Source organism: Daphnia magna, linkage group LG2 (assembly GCF_020631705.1).
Source record: "Daphnia magna isolate NIES linkage group LG2, ASM2063170v1.1, whole genome shotgun sequence".
Taxonomy (NCBI): Eukaryota; Metazoa; Arthropoda; class Branchiopoda; order Diplostraca; family Daphniidae; genus Daphnia; species Daphnia magna.
Genome location: NC_059183.1, coordinates 4,850,481 through 4,872,252, shown reverse-complemented (window position 1 = coordinate 4,872,252; position 21,772 = coordinate 4,850,481). Strand labels below are relative to the sequence as shown.

General features: G+C 41.7%; 2 protein-coding genes and 1 long non-coding RNA gene across 11 annotated transcripts in view; 2 read left to right on the top strand and 1 right to left on the bottom strand.

Moving 5' to 3' along the window:
* Positions 1-1,308, bottom strand: part of LOC116917604 (voltage-dependent L-type calcium channel subunit beta-1) — a 47,037-nt gene extending 45,729 nt beyond the window's left edge. The window contains exon 1 of the mRNA XM_032923139.2: positions 668-1,308. Coding sequence (XP_032779030.2) covers positions 668-913 — 246 coding nt within the window. The 5' untranslated portion in view covers positions 914-1,308. The remainder of the gene's footprint in view (positions 1-667) is intronic.
* Positions 1,309-1,766: 458 nt separating this feature from the next.
* LOC116917607 lies at positions 1,767-4,200 on the top strand. Its single transcript, XR_004391219.2, has 2 exons — positions 1,767-3,667; positions 3,898-4,200. It is a non-coding gene; the product is annotated as an uncharacterized LOC116917607 (long non-coding RNA).
* A 1,477-nt stretch (positions 4,201-5,677) lies between these two features.
* On the top strand, positions 5,678-21,772 carry LOC116917651 (protein abrupt). 9 transcript variants are annotated; one of them, XM_045169096.1, is made up of 9 exons: positions 10,132-10,715; positions 13,566-13,749; positions 13,826-13,846; positions 14,032-14,694; positions 15,566-15,763; positions 16,389-17,448; positions 17,527-17,763; positions 17,894-18,024; positions 18,106-21,772. In XM_045169096.1, exons 4-9 carry the CDS (start codon positions 14,032-14,034, stop codon positions 18,730-18,732), a joined length of 2,916 nt encoding a protein of 971 aa, XP_045025031.1. In that variant the 5' UTR covers positions 10,132-10,715; positions 13,566-13,749; positions 13,826-13,846; the 3' UTR covers positions 18,733-21,772. The 9 variants fall into 9 exon arrangements, with proteins under 9 accessions (XP_045025029.1, XP_045025031.1, XP_045025025.1 ...); XM_045169092.1 differs by lacking the exons at positions 10,132-10,715; positions 13,826-13,846 and adding exons at positions 12,321-13,025; positions 13,088-13,254; XM_045169094.1 differs by lacking the exons at positions 10,132-10,715; positions 13,826-13,846 and adding an exon at positions 5,678-6,237.

Sequence of the window (21,772 nt, the reverse complement as noted above, 5' to 3'; positions counted from 1 at the left end):
AAAATGATTTTTTTTTTTTTTGGCGCCAGTCGTCCTTGGTTTTGCTTGTTTATCGAAAATGTTGCGTGAATAATAAGGGACAAGAGCTTAATAATCTAACGACCACCGAGTAGAGTGGCGCAATGAGGATAGAACTCCAACTCAAAAGTTGTTGTGTTGGTTTTGGTTTTTGCGCTTGTTTTTTTTTCTTCTAACGGAATGCAAAATGGCGTCATACAAGGAAGGAGGAAAGGTAACCTAAAAACCAACGAAAAAAAAAAAAAAAGATAAAAACAAATGAACCAAACAAAACAGGTATACACTTTTTTGGTTGCGTTTGTTCTTTTGACTTATTATTTTTGGTGGGAAGTTTTTTTTTTGTTGAATTCATGAACTGATTTTTCTAGTTGGGAAGTGAGGGGGGGGGGGAGACCACTCTCTTTTTTTTTTTGTTGTTTAATGTCACTGTTTCTCTTTGGGCCCTACCGTAAGTCCACCCTCTATCAGATAATGATCCATCCATCCATCGTCTCTCTTGATATATATTTAAAAAATAAAAGAAAAATTCTCTTTTCGGAGCGCGTTTCTAATTTTTTTTTATCTATTCCAAAGCATCGATTTTTGCCCCTCTTTTGTTTTTAAATTTCCAAAATTCACATCTATTCAATAATAATTTACATTTTTTTACCTGTCGATGAAGGGCGAAATGAGGCAGCGACAGGTGAGAAGTCATCGTTTGCTCCGAATCGGTTGGGTTGTCGGTACTCTGTTGCTTTTGCAACGGCACCGTGTCCTGGCCGACATCTTCTTCGTCGTCATTGTTCTGCTGCCGATGCTGCTGCGCATTCTTGTAATCGACTGTCGTCGAAGAGCATGCCAGCAGACGATCGTGAAGATGCGAGTGATCGGCGATCAACAACGAACGGCGGTTCATTCCGACACTCGTTTAGTTTGCACACTGTCCTTGTGATTGAGAGACTCGTTTCTATTTCAAAAACAACCGACTGGGTTTGAGCAACAACGAGAAAAAAAATGGCCGCTTTCAGACGAGATAGGGGGACAGTCTTCTAACGAGGATGTTCGATAACTGTTTCAATCGCAGACATTTGCAAATCAAATGACACTATGGATCAAATGTTTACCGTTACGCCGTAGAAAGCCAATCGATTTTTCACACACACACACACACACAAAACGACTTGTTTAATGAGTATAACTGTAAACTAAAACGCTACAAGTTGGATTGAAAACATCAAAATAAAAGCCAACAAGATTGAACCATTTTTGTTTTCTAAAGACAACGGCAATGATGAGCTGAAAGGAACTCGTCGGCCAATGGATGGTGTGTATCGACGACAACCAACATGGCGCTCACACCTGTAGCCCCCTCCCCTTCTCGCACTGAGTTTGGATGCGGTCCAGTTTTTTGCTTCGCCGACCACACGACTGAAAACTTCCCGCACGACTTCCGCACAGTCCCGATTCGTTTCGCCTTTGCACGCCGCAAAACAGATTCCCCACCTGATGATGGTGCGTCGTCCTGTTATGTTTTGCTGCCCGAACACGAACACAGCGTTCAACTTGTGTCCAACACACTGGACCCGAAACCCAAACAAGAAAAGAAGAAATTCAAGAAACAATTCCAGAAAAAGCGGATGAAACTCGCTCAACTTATCCGAAGCGACTCGCTTTTACATTCGTGTAAAAAGACACTTGAACGCACCGTGGTCGTAGGCAAAGACGGGTCTATGTGTGTGTGTTGCGCGACGCCCGGGCACGGCCCGTCGTGAAAAGCCAGTCTGTTCGAGGGGGGGGGGTTAGTAGTGCATAGGCTAAAGAAACGCTAAAATACGGGGAGAAATTTCAATGAAGCCTCTTCTGTTTTTTTGAACCCCCTCAATCCTGATGGAGGAGAAAAGTATTGATCTCTCTCTTATCTTCTCTGTGGTGTGTGCGCAGAGCTCCTCTTGTCCGTTGCTGGACACGTTTTTTTTCCTTTCCCGCTCACCGGGCAGGAGCGCAGCGCAAGCGCGAAATCGGCCATTTTTATTATGAAAAGAAAGAAGTACAGAGAGACAAAAGACGAGCATACGTATGTGTACTTTGAACACACACACACACACATACACAACGTAGGCCTGACTCTATCAGCTGATCCAGCACATATAAAAAACCTCTTCTTCCGGAAGAGGAGGAGAGGAAAAAAATTAATCCAAGTCTCTTTTTCTATATCCCCCCCCCCTCTTCTTTTTTAGTTTTTGTCTCCTTGTGTATCGTTATACACCACATACAGAAGAGTACCCCACCCATTTATCGTCGCCCCCTCTTAGGATTTTTTGTGTGTGTGCCTTTCTCCTGGATCTTTTTCATGCGTTTTATTACATGACAGCAGAGCGCAAAACGCGGGGCGGCCGGAGCGCGCACTTATCTATCCCTTCCTTTTTTTTCTTATTCTTTTCATTTTTGAAAAAAACTTGTTTTAAAGACGCGCAGGCCTTTGCTTGATTATTGATCGACTTAGTAAAAAATCGTATCTTTTTCTTTTCTTTTTTTTTTCGGCCGTGTTAATGAGTCTCCCTGCCGCACCCCCGACCCACTCATTCCAAAGAGATGGGCGCGGGTGGAGTGCGCTCGGTATAAATGGGTGTAGTGGGATAAAAAAAAAAAGGAAATCTAAGAAAAAGAGGGAGAAAATAAAAAAAAAAATGAAGAAGGCAGTGAACACACTGAACAAAATGAGAGGAGAAATGTTTCACTGCAAATCTATTGATTTTCGGTATTTATTAAAATTGAAGAAGAAAATTGTAGGCGGGATACGTGGGGTGATAAAGTCAACTCTAGTCTTCACACTCTTTCAAAACCCTTCACTTACACTCTCTGTTTTTTTTTTAGATTTTCCTTCTCAAAGTCTTGATTCTACATCACGCATTATAGCTGTCGGAAAAACTCGATTATTTATTCGTCGATTGGAAATTGCTCGTTCATCAATTAAAAAACGGTAAAGACACAGTCGAAGGCTTCCAGTTGGAAAAGCAGACAGTTATCGGTTGATTTGATTCAACAACTCTGTCGGATTTTCGAAACTCTTGATTCAAAGAACAAGTGCTGCATTCAGAAGGACGGCCACTGTTAATCAGCTTTGCCCGCTAATCGGTTACTGTCTCCCTTACATATATACCAGACGCAATCACGTCTTGCTATTTTTGGCTTCCAACTATAGTATAGCCAACGACTATGATCCTTGTCCTATACCTTTATAATACGATCATTCACGGTCAATCGAGCTAATGATTCCTTGCTATTTATCCCTTTTTTTTTTTGTATTGTAGGTGAGCTGTTGCCTTTGGAGACACCACAACAAGTTGAGTGGGTGTGTGTGTGTTTGTCCCACAACCGGAATCGGGCAACGTCTATAAGGAGAACGAGATAGAGAGAGAGTTTCAACTTTCGCGAATAAGATTTTCGTTTCTCTTTTTCCGAGTATTTCGTCTGCCATGGGTTTCGGATTCATTTTTCAGAAACGCTGACCCAACCAGGACGAAGGACACGTGCGATGGGACAACACACTTTGCCCAGCCTTGACGAAATCGACTAGGAAACTGGTCAGATAAAAACGGGTGAAAAGGGAAAGGTGAAGCATAGGGATTATGAACGAAGCCTTACCAAATAAACAAGTACTTTTATTCAGGTATGCAACATTGACACCGTTTTTATCGTTTTTCTCAAATTGATTCAATTATTGCATCATACTGTTTCCCATCGTTAGGGATATCCGGTTATAATATACGGATATTCAATCAATCGGCATGTATTTTCGAAAGTTCCCCTCGTTTTTTTTTAAATAAATATTTAAATATGACACATAATATTCGTGATTTAAAAAAAACTGTATTTTTATTTTCGCTTTTGCATTGACAGAATTCACGGTTAAGGGCCTCCTACTCAACTCGACCAGTCAGAAGTAATGCTGATGACTATACGGCCGACGGCCGTGATCCTCCACGAATCCATTACAAATTTAAAGTTCAATTATATCCGTCTTCATCTTCACTAACTAGTCATGCTGCACATCAGTATATGATGCGTACATCAGGTGAAATCCGTGTAGGCAGACAGGTAAAACACACAGCAATAGCGCAACTTAAAAAACATAATAAACTGCCATGCGTATGCGTAATCCTTAAGAGGTATCCAACTTGTATAATACATACGTCTTTCTTTTTTCTTTTTTTCATTCTATTTTCCAACCAAATTTTTTTTTTTAACGAGAAGGATTCATTTATTTTTTATTCGGGATTTATTCCTCGACACAGTTTCTATTTGATTTAAGGCTAGGATGGGGGGGAAAAAAAAAAATGTGATTGCGCTTGGGGACCTGATCGGATTGAGATCGGCGCTGCGGTGTACCGTACCGTAGCTGATGTTTGAAGATATACAGGAAAAAAAAAAAAAACGGATTGCTTGATGCTCTCCTGTGTGCTCCGCACTGTGCCTGTGTGTGTAGGCTCTTCCTCTATCGGGGATGGGTAAAGCTAATTGAAATCCTTAATTACTCAAGGCCTCCTTTCCGCCTCACTATTTCTTTTTAATTTCCCTGCTGCTCCCCCAATTTTTTTTTTCCTTCTTCTTTTCAACGATGAAAAAAAGGGGGGAGGGAGATGTCGTCGCCCCCTTGCTCAGGATATTTTCTATCATCTTGCCCGTGAGCCGCTGTCGATATGAATATTTCAACGGAAATTAATAAGAGCTACGGCAGAAGAAGAAGAGGCGACGTCATCGCGTTTCATCGACAACCAAGAGGTAACAGAGTAACGAGGGAATGAGGCAGCACACGAAAGGGCAATGAGCTCGAAAACATAAAAAACGCGCTTATAATCCAAGTCATGTACATCATATCTCTACGTGTATATCTTAGATTGGCAATTGATAACGACAATCTCATTCTGCACACAAGATCCATCGTTTTATTCGCATTAAGAAAGATGGACGGTTTTAATTCGCCATCATCAGAATGAAAATCCTTTCTTTCGAAATACACAACAAACGAATGTTGCTGTGCAGAATTGTTTGCATTGAACTCCCGCCTCCCCCCACAGTCCTTAAAAATAAAAAAAGAGGTGGTAGGCGGAGGACCGATCTACGCAAGTCATTTTCTTTTTTTCTCCACTCAAACTGGCATGTGTCGACGTCCTCCTCTTATTCTTTCTCTCTCTCTTTCAGCATCTTTGATAATTCCCCTCTTTCTTTCTTTTTCCGAACTAAAAAGGGAGGAGGAAACGTCGACGGGTGGCGGCGTGCAGTTGCAAGTGGAGGTTGCTACCGTTTGAGGTCTGTCTCTTTCACTCTCCTCCTCCTTCCTCTTATACACACACACACACTCTTTTTCTTTTTTGTGTCTTTTTTTTTTTTTGATTTTTGTTCACGTATATTTATATATATATACAAGGGAGACATACGCATAGGTTACTACTATTACGCCGGTAGTGGAGCAGTATGTGGCCTCTATATCAGCGTGCGACGTCGTTTTTGTCCCGCCACTCGTCCGACGACGCCCTCTCACTTCGCACCTTTTTTTTTTATTTGTTTTTCAAACTTTTGCCGTTTTTCATCTCTCTCTCTCTTTAGATCTGTCACTTGTTTTTCCTTTTTTGTTATAATTCAAATTTTTTTTAGTTCCTGTTTCCTCCCTGTCGGTGACATGAAATCTATTTAACGTAAACATTTTTCTGTGTGTTTTGATTGAAACATAAAGAAAGAGACGTTTCAAAACAAGAGAGAGAGACCTGGGACCTGTGATCTTGTCACTATTCATCCAAAAAGAAAGAAGGAAGCAAACTGTTATCAACGCGCTTTTGTGTGTGTGTCTCTTTAACTCTTTTTTGTTGTTGATATTTTTGCGCAAACGAATTTGAACAATCCCGCGTTTTGCCGTGCGCACTCATCCGCGTCGATGTGCTGTTTTCGTAAGTCTCTTCTTAAACAAAGTGCGTGTGTGTGTGTTATTTGTCGGCGGGGCTGTTGACCTTTTGAACCAAGAAAAAAGAACCCCAAAAAAACTGAGGGGGGACAAAAACAGAAAAGTTGGGAACTTGTCGTGTTGGTCTCGCGGTGACACCCGGTTCACGTCGACTCGACTGTGCGTTGTATATCTATAGGAGAGACTGTCCCTCTTGAATCGCACCTGCCTTACCCGCGGCGATTGGTCCGCTAAAAGCAAGGCAACTCAAAAAGAAGGAAGATAAGGACACACACGAAAAGGTAAACATCCCAAATAGTTTTTTTCTTATTCGCATGTCATTGTGTGTCTCGCTGTCTCATCTGGGTGCGCTCATGTCGTCCACGTTACATCCAAACACATCACTTTTCGAAAAATTCCTTGGCGCATTATCAAGTGTTTTAGGTATATCTCCTATTTAAATTATTATTATAAATTTTTTTAAACGAAATTCTGCGTCGGTCGTCAGGTGCAGTCACGAATAGTTTCACGAGAAGGCCCTCAATTTTCAATTACTCTGTTTTTGAATTGATTTTGCTATTGATGCTATAGAAAACAACAAGCAGCTACATACTCACTAAAAGGTTTTTTTATTGAAAAAAAAATAAGGTGGGGGGGGTAACTGTTCACCTAAATGTTAAGTGATTAGAATGGCACCAAGTCACGAAGTCCCAACCTTTTTTTTTTTTTTTTTTACATTTGCCAGTTGTCGATGTCTGAGATTAATCTTTCCTTTTTTTTTTTTTATTGTACAAGAAAAAGTTTCAAAACCAAACGGGAAAGACGGACAAGTTCCTGGTTTTAAACAACAACAACAAAAAAACATTTAAAAGTGGTCGGAAAAACTGTGTGTAACTATACAGATATTGTCAAGTCTCTCTCACTCTATGCATCCAACCGTTAACACACACACACACACAGGGTTAAGGAAATAGTGGGGGATAGGGGATAAGACACTCACACACACTGTATATATATTTATACACACACACACACACACACACACAAACATTTATAGATGCGTATGTTTTGGCCGTACACCGCGCTTGACGCGACACTTGTGTTTCTTCCCCCCTCCTTTCTTTTTATTCTTACGTTGTTAATATTGCGCAAGAAGAAGAAGAAGAAAAATAAAAATGTTGGATAGGAGAACTGGCCCCGGCGGCTCACAGAGAGACCAGTGCCAGGCCCGAACGAACCAGTGAAAAAGAGCTACAGGATATAGAGGTCGATTTATTCGGTCCAGACGCCCATGAAAATGCAACGCCAAAAGCTGTAAAAGTGTCGGCTCAGAGCGAGAGCCAAGAAAACAAGTTTTCTTCTTCTCCTTTTTTTTTTTTAAATGCCTTTTTTTTTTTTTTAGCGCTTTAGTGATGTGCGTGTGTGCACACTCACACACGCTCGGTGCGTTTAACCAAAAAAAAAAGGCGGTCAAAAAAGAAAAAGGCAACATTGTGCATGAACATTCATGTTATTACAGTAGTGTCGTCATATAATTCTCAAACTGCCCCCCCCCCAAAAAAAAGGGGTAGGCTGCAAAAACAAAAAAAGGTCATTCCTTTAGCGCAAAGAAGATACCGCCATAAACTTAAAAAAAAAAAAAATACTTGCCCCTTTTTCTCTTATTGCACGTACGAAAAAAAAAAATGGCCATGCCGGTAAAAAATCAGGATGTAACAAAAAAGGTAAAAAGATGCCGCGCGCAAACAATTGCCGATCGTACAAGTTCAATAGGAGGTTCAAGAAACTCTGTACGTGCAAATCCCGTCTCGTTCCCCCCTTTCCTTCTTCTTTTCTTCTTTTTGACTTAAAAGAGCTTGTTTGGGTCATTGTTGAACAAGTCGATATATATGTACAAGTTAGGTTGACTATATACGTATTGTATGCGAGTATATTGGATTTTTCGGTTGGTCTTGTTATTTGTCTCGTTGTTTGCTCGTGTCAATACGGCAGAAAGAATCGAGTCTGCTGATCTGTTTCAAGTACCACACAACAAGAGAAATCGGTGCATGCGTTACGATCAGCGTATGTGGTGCGCACGAATTTGATTTCTTTGAAACGAAGACCATCCCGCTTGTTCACCGCCATTTGTCTGTTCTCTAGTTGAACGCGAAAGGCCGATGACGTCCATCTTTTTTTTCTTTTCTTTGCAGAGATTTGAATCTCCCGCTCCCAGTCAGTAGCTATACCGAAAGCAAAAACATCCTGTTCATCATTTCTTTTTTAAACTCAGAATAGCGAGTGTAGACGAACAACAAAACACACATTTTATTTATATTTAAAAACAAAATTTTTTTTTCTCTCCTCTTTTATTGAAGACATCGCCCCACCCCACTAATCGGTCGGACCGGAGGGGGGAGTGATATTCCCTGTGTACTTGGACCTAAAAATGATAGGTCATATTTTTCGTTTAACGCCCGGAAATCCATTGATAAAAACAAATCGTGATTATTTTTAAATTTAATAACAATTTTGTCCTTTTGTTTTTGATTTTTTGTTTTGTTTTCTGTTTTGAAAAAAAAAGCCCCGAATAAGAAACAATACGATTCGACATTTTCGAGCAAACAAAGTCATTTTTGTTTTTCACCTCCCTTTGTATAAATATATATTGAGACGTCCACTTGTCTATGCTAAATAGCATAAATATACACGTCGTGATTAAATTGAGCCCCCGTTCGTATATAACTGGCTGTATATTGACGTTCGGGAGAAAGGCAAAGAATGTGTGTGTGTGTGATTTCGGTTCGCCGGCCATATATACTGTATATATATATATATTCCACTTTGGGTGTTTAGATGATTTCGGAAAGAAGAATATAAAGAAGAGAAAGAAAGAAAAGAGAAAAGAAAAGAAAAAGACAATGTAGTTGCTGATGAACGATCTGGAACTATTGGCTATCAAATGGGGGCTCGGATTACACGCACCCCTTCTTTTCTTGTGTGTGTGTGTGTGTGTGTACTAAAGGCAGCTCTTGCCTATTGCCAGTCTTTTCTCGCTTGCTAATTAAAAATCCCTGGGCCGCGTTTTCTTATAAGAGAAGCAAAAAAACCCCTTCCGGACGATCGAACCCTCTCCCCAATTCACGGGCTGTTTTCTTGTTTTGTTTTTTTTTCATACCGGGGAGAGAGAGAGAAAAAAAAGCCAAAGTAAGCAGACACGGGCCAATCTGATGGTAATTACGCGGCCAAGGAAGGGAGAGAGCCCAGCAAAGCGCAGCAATCAAAGTTCTAGCATTTTTTTTTTTTCTCCCCCTGCCTTTTTGCGTATGTAGCTCTTATATAACAAACTAAAAGAAAATGGGTGCGCACACGCTCGCACTTTTTTTTTTTTATTCTTTTAAATAAATATTCCCTATAAGAAAAAAAAAAAGGGGAGGAGTTTTCAATCTTTTTTTTTATTTTATTTTATTTTCATCGTTTGGACCAACTCGGCCGGCTCATCAAAAATCAAATGACCGCGGCCAGTTTTTTTCAATCGACTCTCACCAGATAGAAAACGGGCCACGACAATGCGATTCTTGATTTTGCGTGTCTCTCTCGCTACTCAATGGCTCGGCTGCTAAATGAAATCATAAAAACAGAAAGAAGAAGAAGAAAGAAAGAAAGAGAGAAATCAAAGACGCCCCATTGCCATTTGTCGACGATCCCGCTGTTTAGCTCTCTCTCTCCAAGACCGGCCCGCTGGCTTATTAAGAGAATAACTTGCCAGACACACACACACACACACACACATAACCTTGTCTGCAAATGTGTTTGTGGACGCGTAATGGCATGGCTGTATGGTGTGTGCTTTTGCCTAGTAGTGGTGCCCCCTCGTGTGTACACTTTACTCGATCGTCCGTCTATACGTTTCTCTCGTATAGCAAAAAGGAGCTGTGCCACATAACTCGGTACGGCCGCGGTACGCACTAAACTCTCCGCCCATCAAGTTCTCAACCGCCTCCACCCACCTACCCCACATCTTTTTTTTTTTAAACGGCCCAGCCTCCTTTTTTTCTCTCTCTCTCTCTCTCTCTCTCGTTCTCTCTCTTTCTTTCTCTCTTTCATTCTCCTTCTTCTTTCTTTTTCCATCAAGCAAAACGGGAAAAAAATCTTTTCCATACATGCTGCATATATATATACAGTTGGGAGAGAGAGAGGGTGGTTCTGGTGGGCTGGAGTAGAGTAGAGTAGAGTAGAGAAAGAGAGTGTGCTGTATAGTATATACTTAGGCCCAGACTTGTCGCTAGGCCCACATCAGTCTTAACCGCTCTCCGGTACCGTCGTGTTGTGTGTGTTGGCTACTCCGCCGGATCCATCGTTTTACGGGCGTATTTTTTATTTTTTATTTACTTTCGTCCGTCCTTGTTATCGGCCCGTATGTGGAGTACAAGTGTGTATGTGCGTTGTTTGTTTTGTTTGTTTTTTTTGCGTTGTGTTTTGCAATTCTTCTTGCAAAATTAACATTTCGGGCGTTTTAAATTGTCTTTTCGCGGCTGTCTTCCGTCCTTTGCAGCTGTGGTGTGAGAGTTGTGTTACCCAGTCACGAAGAAAATATTAAATCAAACAGTGAATGTCTCGTGCGTCCAAGTGATTTAAGAAAAAAATGGGTGTCATGTGTTTTGACTTGAAAATCGACAATTGATAAACAGTTTCTTTTTTTTTCAATCCTGGGGGGACCCCCACCTCGGAGATCTTGTACCGATTGCTGTTCATCTCATTTAGAAAACAAAAGGAAAAAACAAAACAACATCGTACTTGTGTGAGTGTGTTTATTTGATTTAGCTGTTCATCTACGAAGTTTGCTTTTTCACAATCTGGTAGTGATTTCTTTTTATTGCTAAACGTCGGGTTCTTCTACTTTATTTTGCTGTCTGCAAAAATGAGTCTCTGCCTTGATGAATGGACGATTTTTCGTACGTGGGAAGGGGCTGTGAGGATGACGAAAGGTTAGGCGCTGCTCTTGGTGGGTGGTGTAACACTCAGGTCGACACCGGCCCGATCCGGTAGTGTCGTCACTAAATTTTACTTTGAAAAAACATCCATAGAAATATTTTGTCAGCGATTGGGTCCATCGTATGTTGTGGGCCATTTTCATTTTTGTCTTTAACTATTTAGCGAAAATAAATCAGTATAGATTGTTAATATTTTTTGCTATTTTAACAGTTTGTGTAAGGGGAGGATGTCAATTTGTAATAGATAAGGAAAGACTTAAAGATTCGGGTGGTTACCAGTATACGTCATCTTAATGATTTTTCTCAAATTCACGTCTCGTTTTCAAACACCATTTTTTTATTTTATTTTGGAATTTAAAAAAACATTTTCCCGGACATGACCTCTGATTTTGATTTCAACATTTTGACGTATTGGCAAGTCGATCGTGAAAAGATAAAAGAAAAAAAAAAAACACACACGCATTGAAAAACATTTTTCAGGTGAGTTTTTTATTGCGTGTATTGGCCGCCAGCGATGTTTTAATAGAAGCGCGAATCATTTTCTTTCGCGCATTGGTCAATTGGTGAACTAAAATTTGTAAAAAAAAAAAAATCTCTCTTCAGTTGCGAAACATAGTACATAGACGCAAGCCGGACCCCCAAATAACCGGTCTTTCTTTTTCTCTCTCTTAAATATCAATTTGATTTCATTCCTCCCGCTGCCTCGTGTCGTTGCGTGTTTGCTCCCGATGTTTGCGTCTCCTAGCGCTCTAGCTAGTACTACAAGAATATTGCAGTTGTCGTCGCTCCGTCTTTGTTTTTTTGCCTTTTTCGTCCGTCAAGTCACTCACACCGTCACACAAGACTAGACGAGGTCGTTTTTGACGACGCAAAAGAACCGAGTCTTAACCAATAACGTTAAAGGGCGCGCTATACGCAACTTGAAATAAAAATTTTTTTTTTCTTCTTATTTTGAAGGAGGAATAATCGAGAGCAAGTGAAATTTGTTTTTTTTTTCGGAGAGGACGGACGGGTTGGGCACGTGGCATTCCAGGTCAAGCTTACCAAGCGCACACGGGTTCTGTTTTTCTCTTCTCGTTACATACAGCAGCACACACCCGCATTTGGAGGTTGTTTTTTGATTTTTGTTTTTAAATTCTCTTTGAAATGTGTACGGCCCTTTTTTCTAGACAAGGGCGAAAACGTTAGAACCTGCTCCAGTAGCGCATGGGGTCCACTCGAATCGCCTTTTTTTTTCTCTCTCTCTTTCTTTTGCTAGTGTGTAAGTTACACACTATAGCATCCGTTGTCGTGTAGTAGTTGACTCGGCTCACAATTGCGGTGGGTGAGTTTGAAGGCCCATTATTTTGCTAGTGTGCCCCCCGCTCTCGATATCTATTTTCTCTTTCATGTGGTGTATATGTGAGTCTTTTATTTCTCTTGTAAAAAAAAAACCTTCGACATGTTCTTCTGTTCTACTGTATATACTCTCTACGTGCGCATTGTGTGTGTGTGTGCTGTTTGCGTGCGTTACATCTTTTTCTTTTGTTTGTGACCGGGTATATAAAAGGCGAGGCAAGTGATGAGGGAGGAACAATCTGAAAGATCCCCAAATCATCGATTGGCCGTCTTCTTTGACTCTTTTTCCACGTTTTTTTTTTTTTTTTTCATTGTTGTATACGAACGCACCGGGAAGAGGAAAACGCGCAAAAAGAGAAAAGAAGTGTGTGTGTGTATACATAAAAGACGCTTTTGCCAACGAAAAGAAGATGGGTGTACATACATAAAACAATCGAACCAATTAAGCTTTTTTTTCTTTTCCTTATGATAACCCTCCCCCTACTCATCTTCCTTCTTTTTGCCCGGCTCTTATACTATTCGTCTACTTATTCCCGACAACGTCTAGTGTTTGTTCTGTGTCGTCGATTTCTCGTCTCAACTGACGGGCCGACCCTAACACCAACGAATAGTTTTGCCTCAAACATCGTGATAAAAGCATTCCCCCCCCCCCCGTTCTTTTGTTTTCTTTTAAATCCTCCTTATGTCTCATTCGGTTGAATTGGGCATCAAGGCTGTGCATTGGCCAAGGATTTGATTTCGTTACGTTTTATTTCCACGAAAGGAAGTTGAAAATATAAGTATTAATTTTTCTTGTTTTTTAAAAAGGAGAATGAAAATCGAATAGACATTTGTCCGTTAGACAGGCTCTTCTCGCTCGTAACTCATGTGCCGAGGCTATCGCGCATTATTATCCGTTTCGAATTGCGTCAACGGCGACAAATAGACGCGCAGTAGAAAGAGAAAAGTCTCTCGTTTTTCAAGCGCAAAATATCCCGGATCAACCGGAACTGGCTGGAATTTTCCATCGTGCGTAAGACTCGTGATGCCGTTCGCGAATTATTCATTTTCTGTTTTGTTTTGTTTTGTTTTTTTCCGTCACATTCGTTCGCTATTGCGAGACACCGTTTGTTGCCCGTCGCGTAAAGCTGAAATTCCGTGCAACGCGCAGACACATAGACGCAGTTTGATGATTTTGTGTTTGTGCCAACGGCGTGACCAAAAAAATAAAACAAAAAATCAAGAGGAAAAAAAAAAAAAGAACTGGAATTTAACGCTCTTTTTCATTTCTCTCTTATTGCCCATGTTCCCTTCCTTGTGTGCGCATCTGCCATCATCAGGATTGGATTTCTTGATTGGATTTCCCAATCGGACATCAACAACGATTGAGAGGACGGCAGCTGGAAAAAAAAAAAGAAAAGAAGACAAACTTTGAACAAAAATTAACAAACCGAAATCTCAAGAAGAAAAAAAAACAAGAAAAATTGGAAGCAGAGACCCGGTTTGAATGACTAGGTGTTCGTGGTGAGTGTTGTCCGGACAACCTTTTTGTTTCTCTTTTGTCTGCCCGTATTTTTTTATTTTTAGCTTTCTTTTTTAGGCTTTCTTCTTAATTTGGAATGTACGATTTCGTTTTGCATCCTATCGGGTTTTTCGTTATTCAAAAGAATCGATCGGAATTCCTTGTAAAATTAAAACCCAACACAGTCCAATCCCCCCCCCCCCTCCCGTCGGAATTGTTTTCTCTTCTCTTTTGCATGTGTGTGTGTGTGGACAATAATTTAACAGCTGATGATGTTCCAGCAGATGGTCGGAGCTATGGCACTGCTATCGTCTCCAATGTCGATGCCGACGGGCGTTGTGGAAGAATCTTGCATCAGAGAACATCCTTCACCTAGCGGAAGCGGATCGGCCGATGAACGCGTGTCAGCCAATCTGCTGGCCAACGCGCAACAACACCAACAACAACAGCATTCGGTCAGTAAACGACGGAGAGTAGCGGCGGACACGGCGGCCCAACGGCGCCGGCATCGCCAGCACCGGACGGCTCAGCATCGACTGTCGAACGCGACGGGCAGACGTCCGTCGCGGACCAACCGTCGCGACAACAGCGAAGACGATGAGGAAAATGACGAGGATGAAGAAGCGGACGAAGAAGATGATGACGACGACGAAAGAGATGCAGATGCGGACGTCGAAGACGATGCGATAATCGATTCCCGTCGCGAGCCGCAACAGCAAATAGAAAAACAGAAGCCGGTCCATCCTCAGCACCACCAACTGCCACAACAACAACAGTTGTACAGCTTGAGGTGGCATGATTTTCAATCGTCAATTTTATCGTCGTTCCGCCATTTGCGCGACGTCGAAGACTTTGTCGACGTGACGCTGGCCTGCGACGGCAAATCATTCACCGCTCACAAGATGGTGCTGTCCGCTTGCAGCCCTTACTTCAGACACCTCCTCAAGGTAAGCTCTTTTCAATATTCTTTTCGACGTTCTTTTGTCCGCACGATCAAAGAAGAAGAGACAACAAACACACACAAAGAAATGCGTCAACTTGTCTTTGAAAACTTCCCAACAGACAATCGATTATTACACCAAAAGTTTAGCGATCTTCGCCGCATGGCTCCGGTGGAATTATCCGATTAAGAAAAGAAAGGGGCGAAGCAAGAAAAATGTTCCTGGATGTAAGGAGCAATAGTACACGAGTTGGTTTTCTCCTTTTACGTCCATCCCGACGACACAGACACGCACGAAATGGAAGGAAATGAGAGAGGAAAAAAAATACAACAAAAAAAGGGGGCATAAATGGGATGCTAAGAAGGATCCTCGGCTGTGCTATTTCTGGGACGAGGAGGGCTTCCGTCGTGCCCGTAACGCTGCCGTGTGACATCAGTTATCTCTCAGCTCAGAAGGCTCGGAAGAAAACAAGAAAAAAGAAAAATCTATCGTTTCACAGTTGTGCAGCCGTAACCACCACTCCGCCCTGAAAAAAAAAAAAAGCCTATTTTGCTGGCAGTTTGATCTTCCCTGGACTTTAGTATCGGCGCTCTGTCTAATCTCTTTCTCAAAAAGGAAAAAAAAAAAAAAACGCGGCAAACCTCCATTCAAAACAGTTTCCCTGATACATTTACAGCTTCTTTTTTTTTCTTCTTCTTTTGATGACGACGCATAAGAATGACATATTATTGGTTGGATTGCTCTCGTTTTTTTTTTTCATTTCTATGCCAAGATTTTTTTTTGGAAAATAAGAATTTAAAATAAAAAAAACGAGGGTTGCAAACACCAGGCCTATACAACATGTTTTCCGAATGAACTGATCCATTCTTTGGTGTAGGCGAATCCGTGCCAGCATCCGATCGTCATCCTGCGCGATGTCAAGTATCGTGACATGGAAGCCTTGCTGCGTTTCATGTACAATGGCGAGGTCAGCGTCTCCAACGAACAATTGCCGTCGGTTCTTCACACGGCCCGGATGCTGCAGGTCAAGGGACTGGCTGACGTCCCATCCAAACATTACCCCAACACGAAACGAGTAAGTTTTTGCTGGGTTTAAAAAAAAAAAGAAAAAAATAGCAATTATTATTATCATTTCTTTTAGTGGTTATAATACCCGGTCAGCTTTTGAAAATGTTTGTCACCTGATGGTCGACGTGGTGAATTATGGGCTGATTGCGTCACAGCGCCACGTCGACCGCGGATGACCCACATCTAAACTTTTATGTCGTTGTCAAGTCGTTTGGAAAGACTTGGGAAATAGATATAACTAGATGAAACTGAATTATTATTTTTTTTTATATCGAAATGTCTTTCGATGCGGCTCTTACCGGTGTCTACTCTCTTTTTATTGACCCGAGCGTTAGGAATACGTCAGGCATTTTTTCACGCTCATTGGAAATTTTCAGCATTTTTTTTTTCTTTTTTTCTTTTTTTCAATTATTTTTTGTTGCCTATTAAACCTGTTGAAAGATTCGGATTTTTTCTAAACAGACGAAGAGAAAGTCGTAAAGAAACGAAAACAAACCATTTATAACGGTGTCGATGGTGTTTGGTTGTTTACTTTATTTTCTTGTTTTTTTCTTTTCATTTTTATTTCTCCCTCTCTCTTTCTTCGTCTTTATCCCCTTTTCCCTCGTCCCTCTTTTTTCGTCGATCACCAGGTGTCGGATTATTCGAACGAGACGCCATCGTCCCGGGAGTCGTCAACAGAACGGCGCCCGCTGGTCGGATTAGTGGCCAACCCGCCGAGGAAACGGGTCAGATCGCGATCAACGTCTCCCATTTTGGTCGGAACGGGCGGGCCGAATTTATTGGGCTCTACCTCTGCTACAGTAGCGGCCGTTACTGCGACTCTGGTCACATCCAAATCAGAAGAAAGTGGAGGACGGACCGTTCCAGATTCTGGCCCTGCTGGTCTAGTTGTGGTGACGGAAAATGGCCGGAGACGAAGGACAAACGACGATGAAGACGACGATGACGAGGAAGAGGAGCATTTAAACGAGTTGGATGATGAGATGGAAGAGGACGAAGGACGCCACCACCGGCTGCACGTGAAAGCCACGATGGATGAAAAGCAACAACAACAACAACAACAACAGCAGCAACAGCAACGAGAGCAGTTGCTGTTGGACGTCCACCGGGAGTCGCTGTTGAGCCAAGCGCTGGAAGGGCGTTCGTCGCAAACTCTGATGGCCCATCTGTTGGCGGCTAGGAGAAGCGGTAACCAATCGGAAACGAGCTCACGGTCCGGGCGCGGAGGTGGAGCCGGAGCGCGGGAACATCACGGAGAGGATGACGATGCCAGCGACAGCGATAACGACACGGACGCTTCGGATCGCGATCGGACAGACGTCGGTGACTTATCCAACACGGAAGACAATGTTTATCCATCATCCGGCATGGGGATGGGAGATCATCCGCATCACCACCATCGATCTTCTTCGTTGCATCACCACGCATCAGAGATGATGGTCCCGCCTTCCGGATACGCTGCTCATCACCATCCGCTGCTCAATCTGCAGAGCCTCCATTCTCTTTTCCCACCTGGATCCATTCCAGGTGGGAACGGACCCAGTGGCGGTGGAGGGGGCGGACATCACGGCCGTCACCAGCACGATAGCCACAACAACAATAACAACAACGATCTGGCCCAGGCTACGCGACGTTCTCTCGATTTAATGAGAATCAGAGCAACTGACCCGCGTCCGTGTCCTCAATGCGGTACGTTCCGTCAACACGTTGGCTTCTCATTAAAAATGATGCATTGTTTTTTCAAACGTCTCAAATAAATGCGTGCAGGCAAAATTTATCGATCTGCCCACACACTGCGGACGCATTTGGAGGATAAGCACACAGTGTGTCCAGGTTATCGTTGTGTCCTGTGCGGGACGGTGGCCAAGTCGCGCAATTCGCTGCACTCGCACATGTCGCGACAGCACAGAGGCATCAGCACTAAAGATCTGCCCGTCGTTCCCATGCCTGCACCGTTCGATCCTGTTTTGGCTTCCTGCCTGCTGGCCAAGGCCGGCGTCAAAGGTAAGTGTAAGCCAAAAAAAAAAAAATAAATAAATAAATAAAATGAAGTGATGTTTATAGACAAAGTTCTGTAACGGTCGTTATTTACTTACCTCATTTCTTTTTTAACGATTGGCTGAATGTTTTGTAGTTTCACCGGCGGAATTGGCAGCTCGTGCGTCACCCACTAGCGGCAATCCACGCGGACGGACAGCCGATCTCCGGCTGGACTTTAAGAGCCCGCATTCGGGTTCCTTACCTCCCGGCACACTTCCTCCTCAGGTAATGTTTCACCTGTTTGGATTTGAAATAGCGATTTGTGTTAATCGTGTAAAATTATCGTTATTTCTTCACGAATGATAGGTGACAATCGGTGGACTCCAGTCTCATCGCAACAATCCGCTGCAGTTGATTCCGCTGGAACAGGACCCGGAGGACTTGAGTTTGGCTCAGCAAAGACTTCGCGGCGATGGTGGTCGCGATCACCACCATCACCACCATCACCATCACCGTGAGAAGAGCGACAGATCAGGCGGATCGAGCGGAGGGATGGCCACCATTTCTCCTTACGGTTCCGCCGCTGGATTAGTCAACCGTTTGGGGTTGTCCACCAAAATGGGTAAACATTGGTTGGAGACGAACATGCAGGCTGCCATCCAGCAACAACAACAGCAACAACAGCAGCAGCAGCAGGCCAATTCACCTGGAAGTAATCAAAACGCGTCCGGCGGAGGCGGCAACGGTGGTGGATCAACTGGAAGCGCTCTGCTCGACACGTACCTCCAGCTCATCGCCGAACACTCTTCCAATATGGCTGCTGTTGCAGCTGCTGCCGCAGCCGCTCAGAATAACACTTCCGGGGCACCTAACAATAACAATCACTCTCATTCTTCTGAAGCCAATCACGGAGACTTGAGCCGGCCGGAATCGGCTGCAAATATGCTCGATGCCTGTGTCAAGCGCAGTCCAAAAACAACGGCCGATGATTGAAGAAGATCTCGTGCCACTTGACTCATCGCCTACTCCCCGCCTCCCCCACAGCCCCCGACACACAGATTATATCACACACAGACATACACAAATAGCAGAACGGTTTTTATTTTGGAGTTTTTAAATCAATTTTTTTTTTTTTTTTACACTTAAACTAACCTTCCAAGCGAAATACCTCAGTATATCAGCAGCAGACACAGATTTTGTCCCCTTCAACAACTCTTCAATCCCTCCTTAATTATTCACTAGTTCCGAACCTTACCTCGAAGAATCATAATAACTGAAATCAATTGCACAGAACAAAAAAACTTAAATCTTCCAATAGGATTTTTTTTTTTCTTTTAATAGCCCGTTTTGACGATAGGAAAACTATGTCCAGTTCAATTTCTTCTTCCGGTCACAAAAAGCCAGCCAACATTTTCTTTTATTTTTTGTTTGTTGTTGTCCATTTTTTTTTTCTACTCTTCAGTGAGAATTTATTTTTAAAAAATCTTTTGTTTTTATGTGTGGGAATATATTTCGAATATGTTAATTATATTTCATGTTGATCAAACGAAAAAAGGGTGCGAATTTGCAGCAGCGTAAATGCAACGGGATTTAGCCCCCATCGTGTTTTATGAACCCGGTGATTTATTGTTATCGGTTGCATTCAACATTTGTTTCGTTAATTCTTGAAGATTGAGAAAGAAAGCGAAGTTTTGGCGCAGAACTTCTTGGTTCATTGGGGGGGTTGCTGTTAGTAATCATAATAATTATAATATAAATGTACAGACAGAAACGTTTGACGACGAGCTTACAGGAGACAATTTAGCGGGAAATTTGTTTTGATGCAATTATCCCCTCCCTCTAAATATGTGCGCCGTGTGCCAAAGGAACGATCGGGAACTTAACACAAAAAAAAATGAGGGGGAGAGTAATTATATTATAAAAGAAAAACTCCGCGATCTGAATGAGATCGTGGTATTTTATAGCGATACATAATCGACAGAACAACAGATATACGTGAGCGAATGGCCTTATTGTTTGTAACTTTCGACGCCGAAAATGTGATCGTTTCTCTTTACACACAAACAGACATCCATTACGAAACTACTTGACCCATTTCTTTCTCTTTTTTTTTTTTAAATCACATATCCGTCTGCGCTTAATTCCCATAGCAACACACATACTGCTCTTCTCAATCCGCCCCGAACAAATGTCAAATAAACATTCAACTACTTGCAAGACAAAAAGAAAATCAACAAGCAAAAGCCAACGATGTAAACAAATGGCGCGCTGTTCAAAAAAACTGTTTTGGCGTTATTGGTATTTTGAAAAATAATTTAAAAAAAAAGCTCTCTTTGAAATGATTAAGCGAGGTCGATCGTTGAAAAAAAACAGAGGGAAACATATATGGGGAAGTGACACTTGAAGAAAATTGTTCAAAGAAAATAATGATGAAGCGTTTCTTGATGTGTATTTGTCTTTGTCTGTGCGTATGTGTGTGTGTGTGTGTGCGTGTACTGTTTAAAGAAATTGCGTCTCTCCAGTTTAAGTAAGAGTCTCTCATTGAAACGTGTCGAAAAATTACCTTGCAAAAAAGCAATACTGATTCGTGTGTTTTCATTCAATTTTGTTTAAACTCCTGTTCTTGTCGACGTTCGCTGTAGCGTTTCATAACACTATTATAAAGCCCAGTGTTTGAATTTTCGATCGCCATGTTCTTGCTGTCTTTTATGTTTTTATTTTTTTATGTTTTCTTTTCGTTTTTCTTTTCTTCTCTTCATCTCATTATCTCACATGAAAAATGGATAAGTGTGTGCGTGTGTGTTTAAATTAAATTCCGATGTTCGGTGACCCCCTTTTTTCTTCTTCTTTCGTCTCCCATTCACCCTCCTCTCTTACCCACCAAACATTTTTATATCTATATATATCCCCCAGCTCCTCCTTCTCCATCTCTCTTTCATTTTTCTCGAAACATTATCGTGCCAACACATTCACCTTTGATGAATTCTTAATGAGAAGAGATCTGCGCACCTGACCGTTTCTGTAGTCAAACCATGTAAAGGGCAAATCACTTTTTTTTTGGTTTATTTCAGTCCTTGAAAAAGGAAAAAAAGAAAAAAAAAAAAAAAAAACACACACACACACACACACACACACATAGACAGCACATTAACACGCAAAAGAAACAAATGCTGATTCTAATAATCCGCTTATCATCGCTCGTTAATACACGACAGGAAAAAAAAAAAGAATAGGAAAAAAACAAAAAATGCGTTCGTCAGATGCTTCGTTTGTTATCGAATTCGGTTTATTTGTTGTTGTTTGTTGTTGGTGTGGTTTCCCCTCCCCCTCTTTTTGTTGTGTTTAATGTTTAATTACCGTCGAGGGCTCGTTTTTTTACTACCTCAAAAGCCCAAAATGGGTTCATAGTTTCAGGATTCTTGTTTTTGGTTTGATTTTTTTCCTCAATCTTTCCTTCGTCTTTTTCTTTTCTTCTCTCATCTTGTCTCGAATTAATTAGCAGTTTTGTTGCACAGCGTCTCCCAATCGCCCAATTTGTTTTGTTTGTTTTCTTTTTCCTGATGTTCTTCATCTCTTCATTCGCCAGTTATCTGACTACACTGTACGTTTATTGGGTTTCACACAACGATTTTCTTTTTTTCTTTTTCGTTCGTCCGTGTCTTATTTTTTTTGTTTGCGTTTCTGATTTTTGTTTTCCCCCCTTTGTTACTTTTTTCTTTTTCTGCCGCAACTCTTATTCGAATTTCATTTGTTGTTTGTGTTCAATTATTGTTCGCATTTTGTAATTCGGTTCAAGAATGAATTAATTCATCATCCAACTCATCATCATCCGAGATGAATAGCATCGAGGTGCCAAAACGAGCAAAGAATAAAAAAAAAGAAGCGTTAGCCTATACAGAATGGCGGCGTGTATTGTCAGCAATAGACTTCTCCAATCTTTATACCATTATGTTTATTTTCAATTTCTTTATGGTTTTTCTTTATTTTTGATTTCCTCAATCGTGAAACTGAAATAGAAATAATATCAAATTGA

Excerpts from the sequence above, each read along its gene's own strand:
- LOC116917651 (XM_045169094.1), top strand. The coding sequence starts at position 14,032 with ATGGTCGGAGCTATGGCACTGCTATCGTCTCCAATGTCGATGCCGACG. Across the intron at positions 15,764-16,388 it reads ATTACCCCAACACGAAACGA|GTGTCGGATTATTCGAACGA; the intron begins GTAAGTTTTTGC and ends GTCGATCACCAG. Across the intron at positions 17,449-17,526 it reads GCGTCCGTGTCCTCAATGCG|GCAAAATTTATCGATCTGCC; the intron begins GTACGTTCCGTC and ends AAATGCGTGCAG.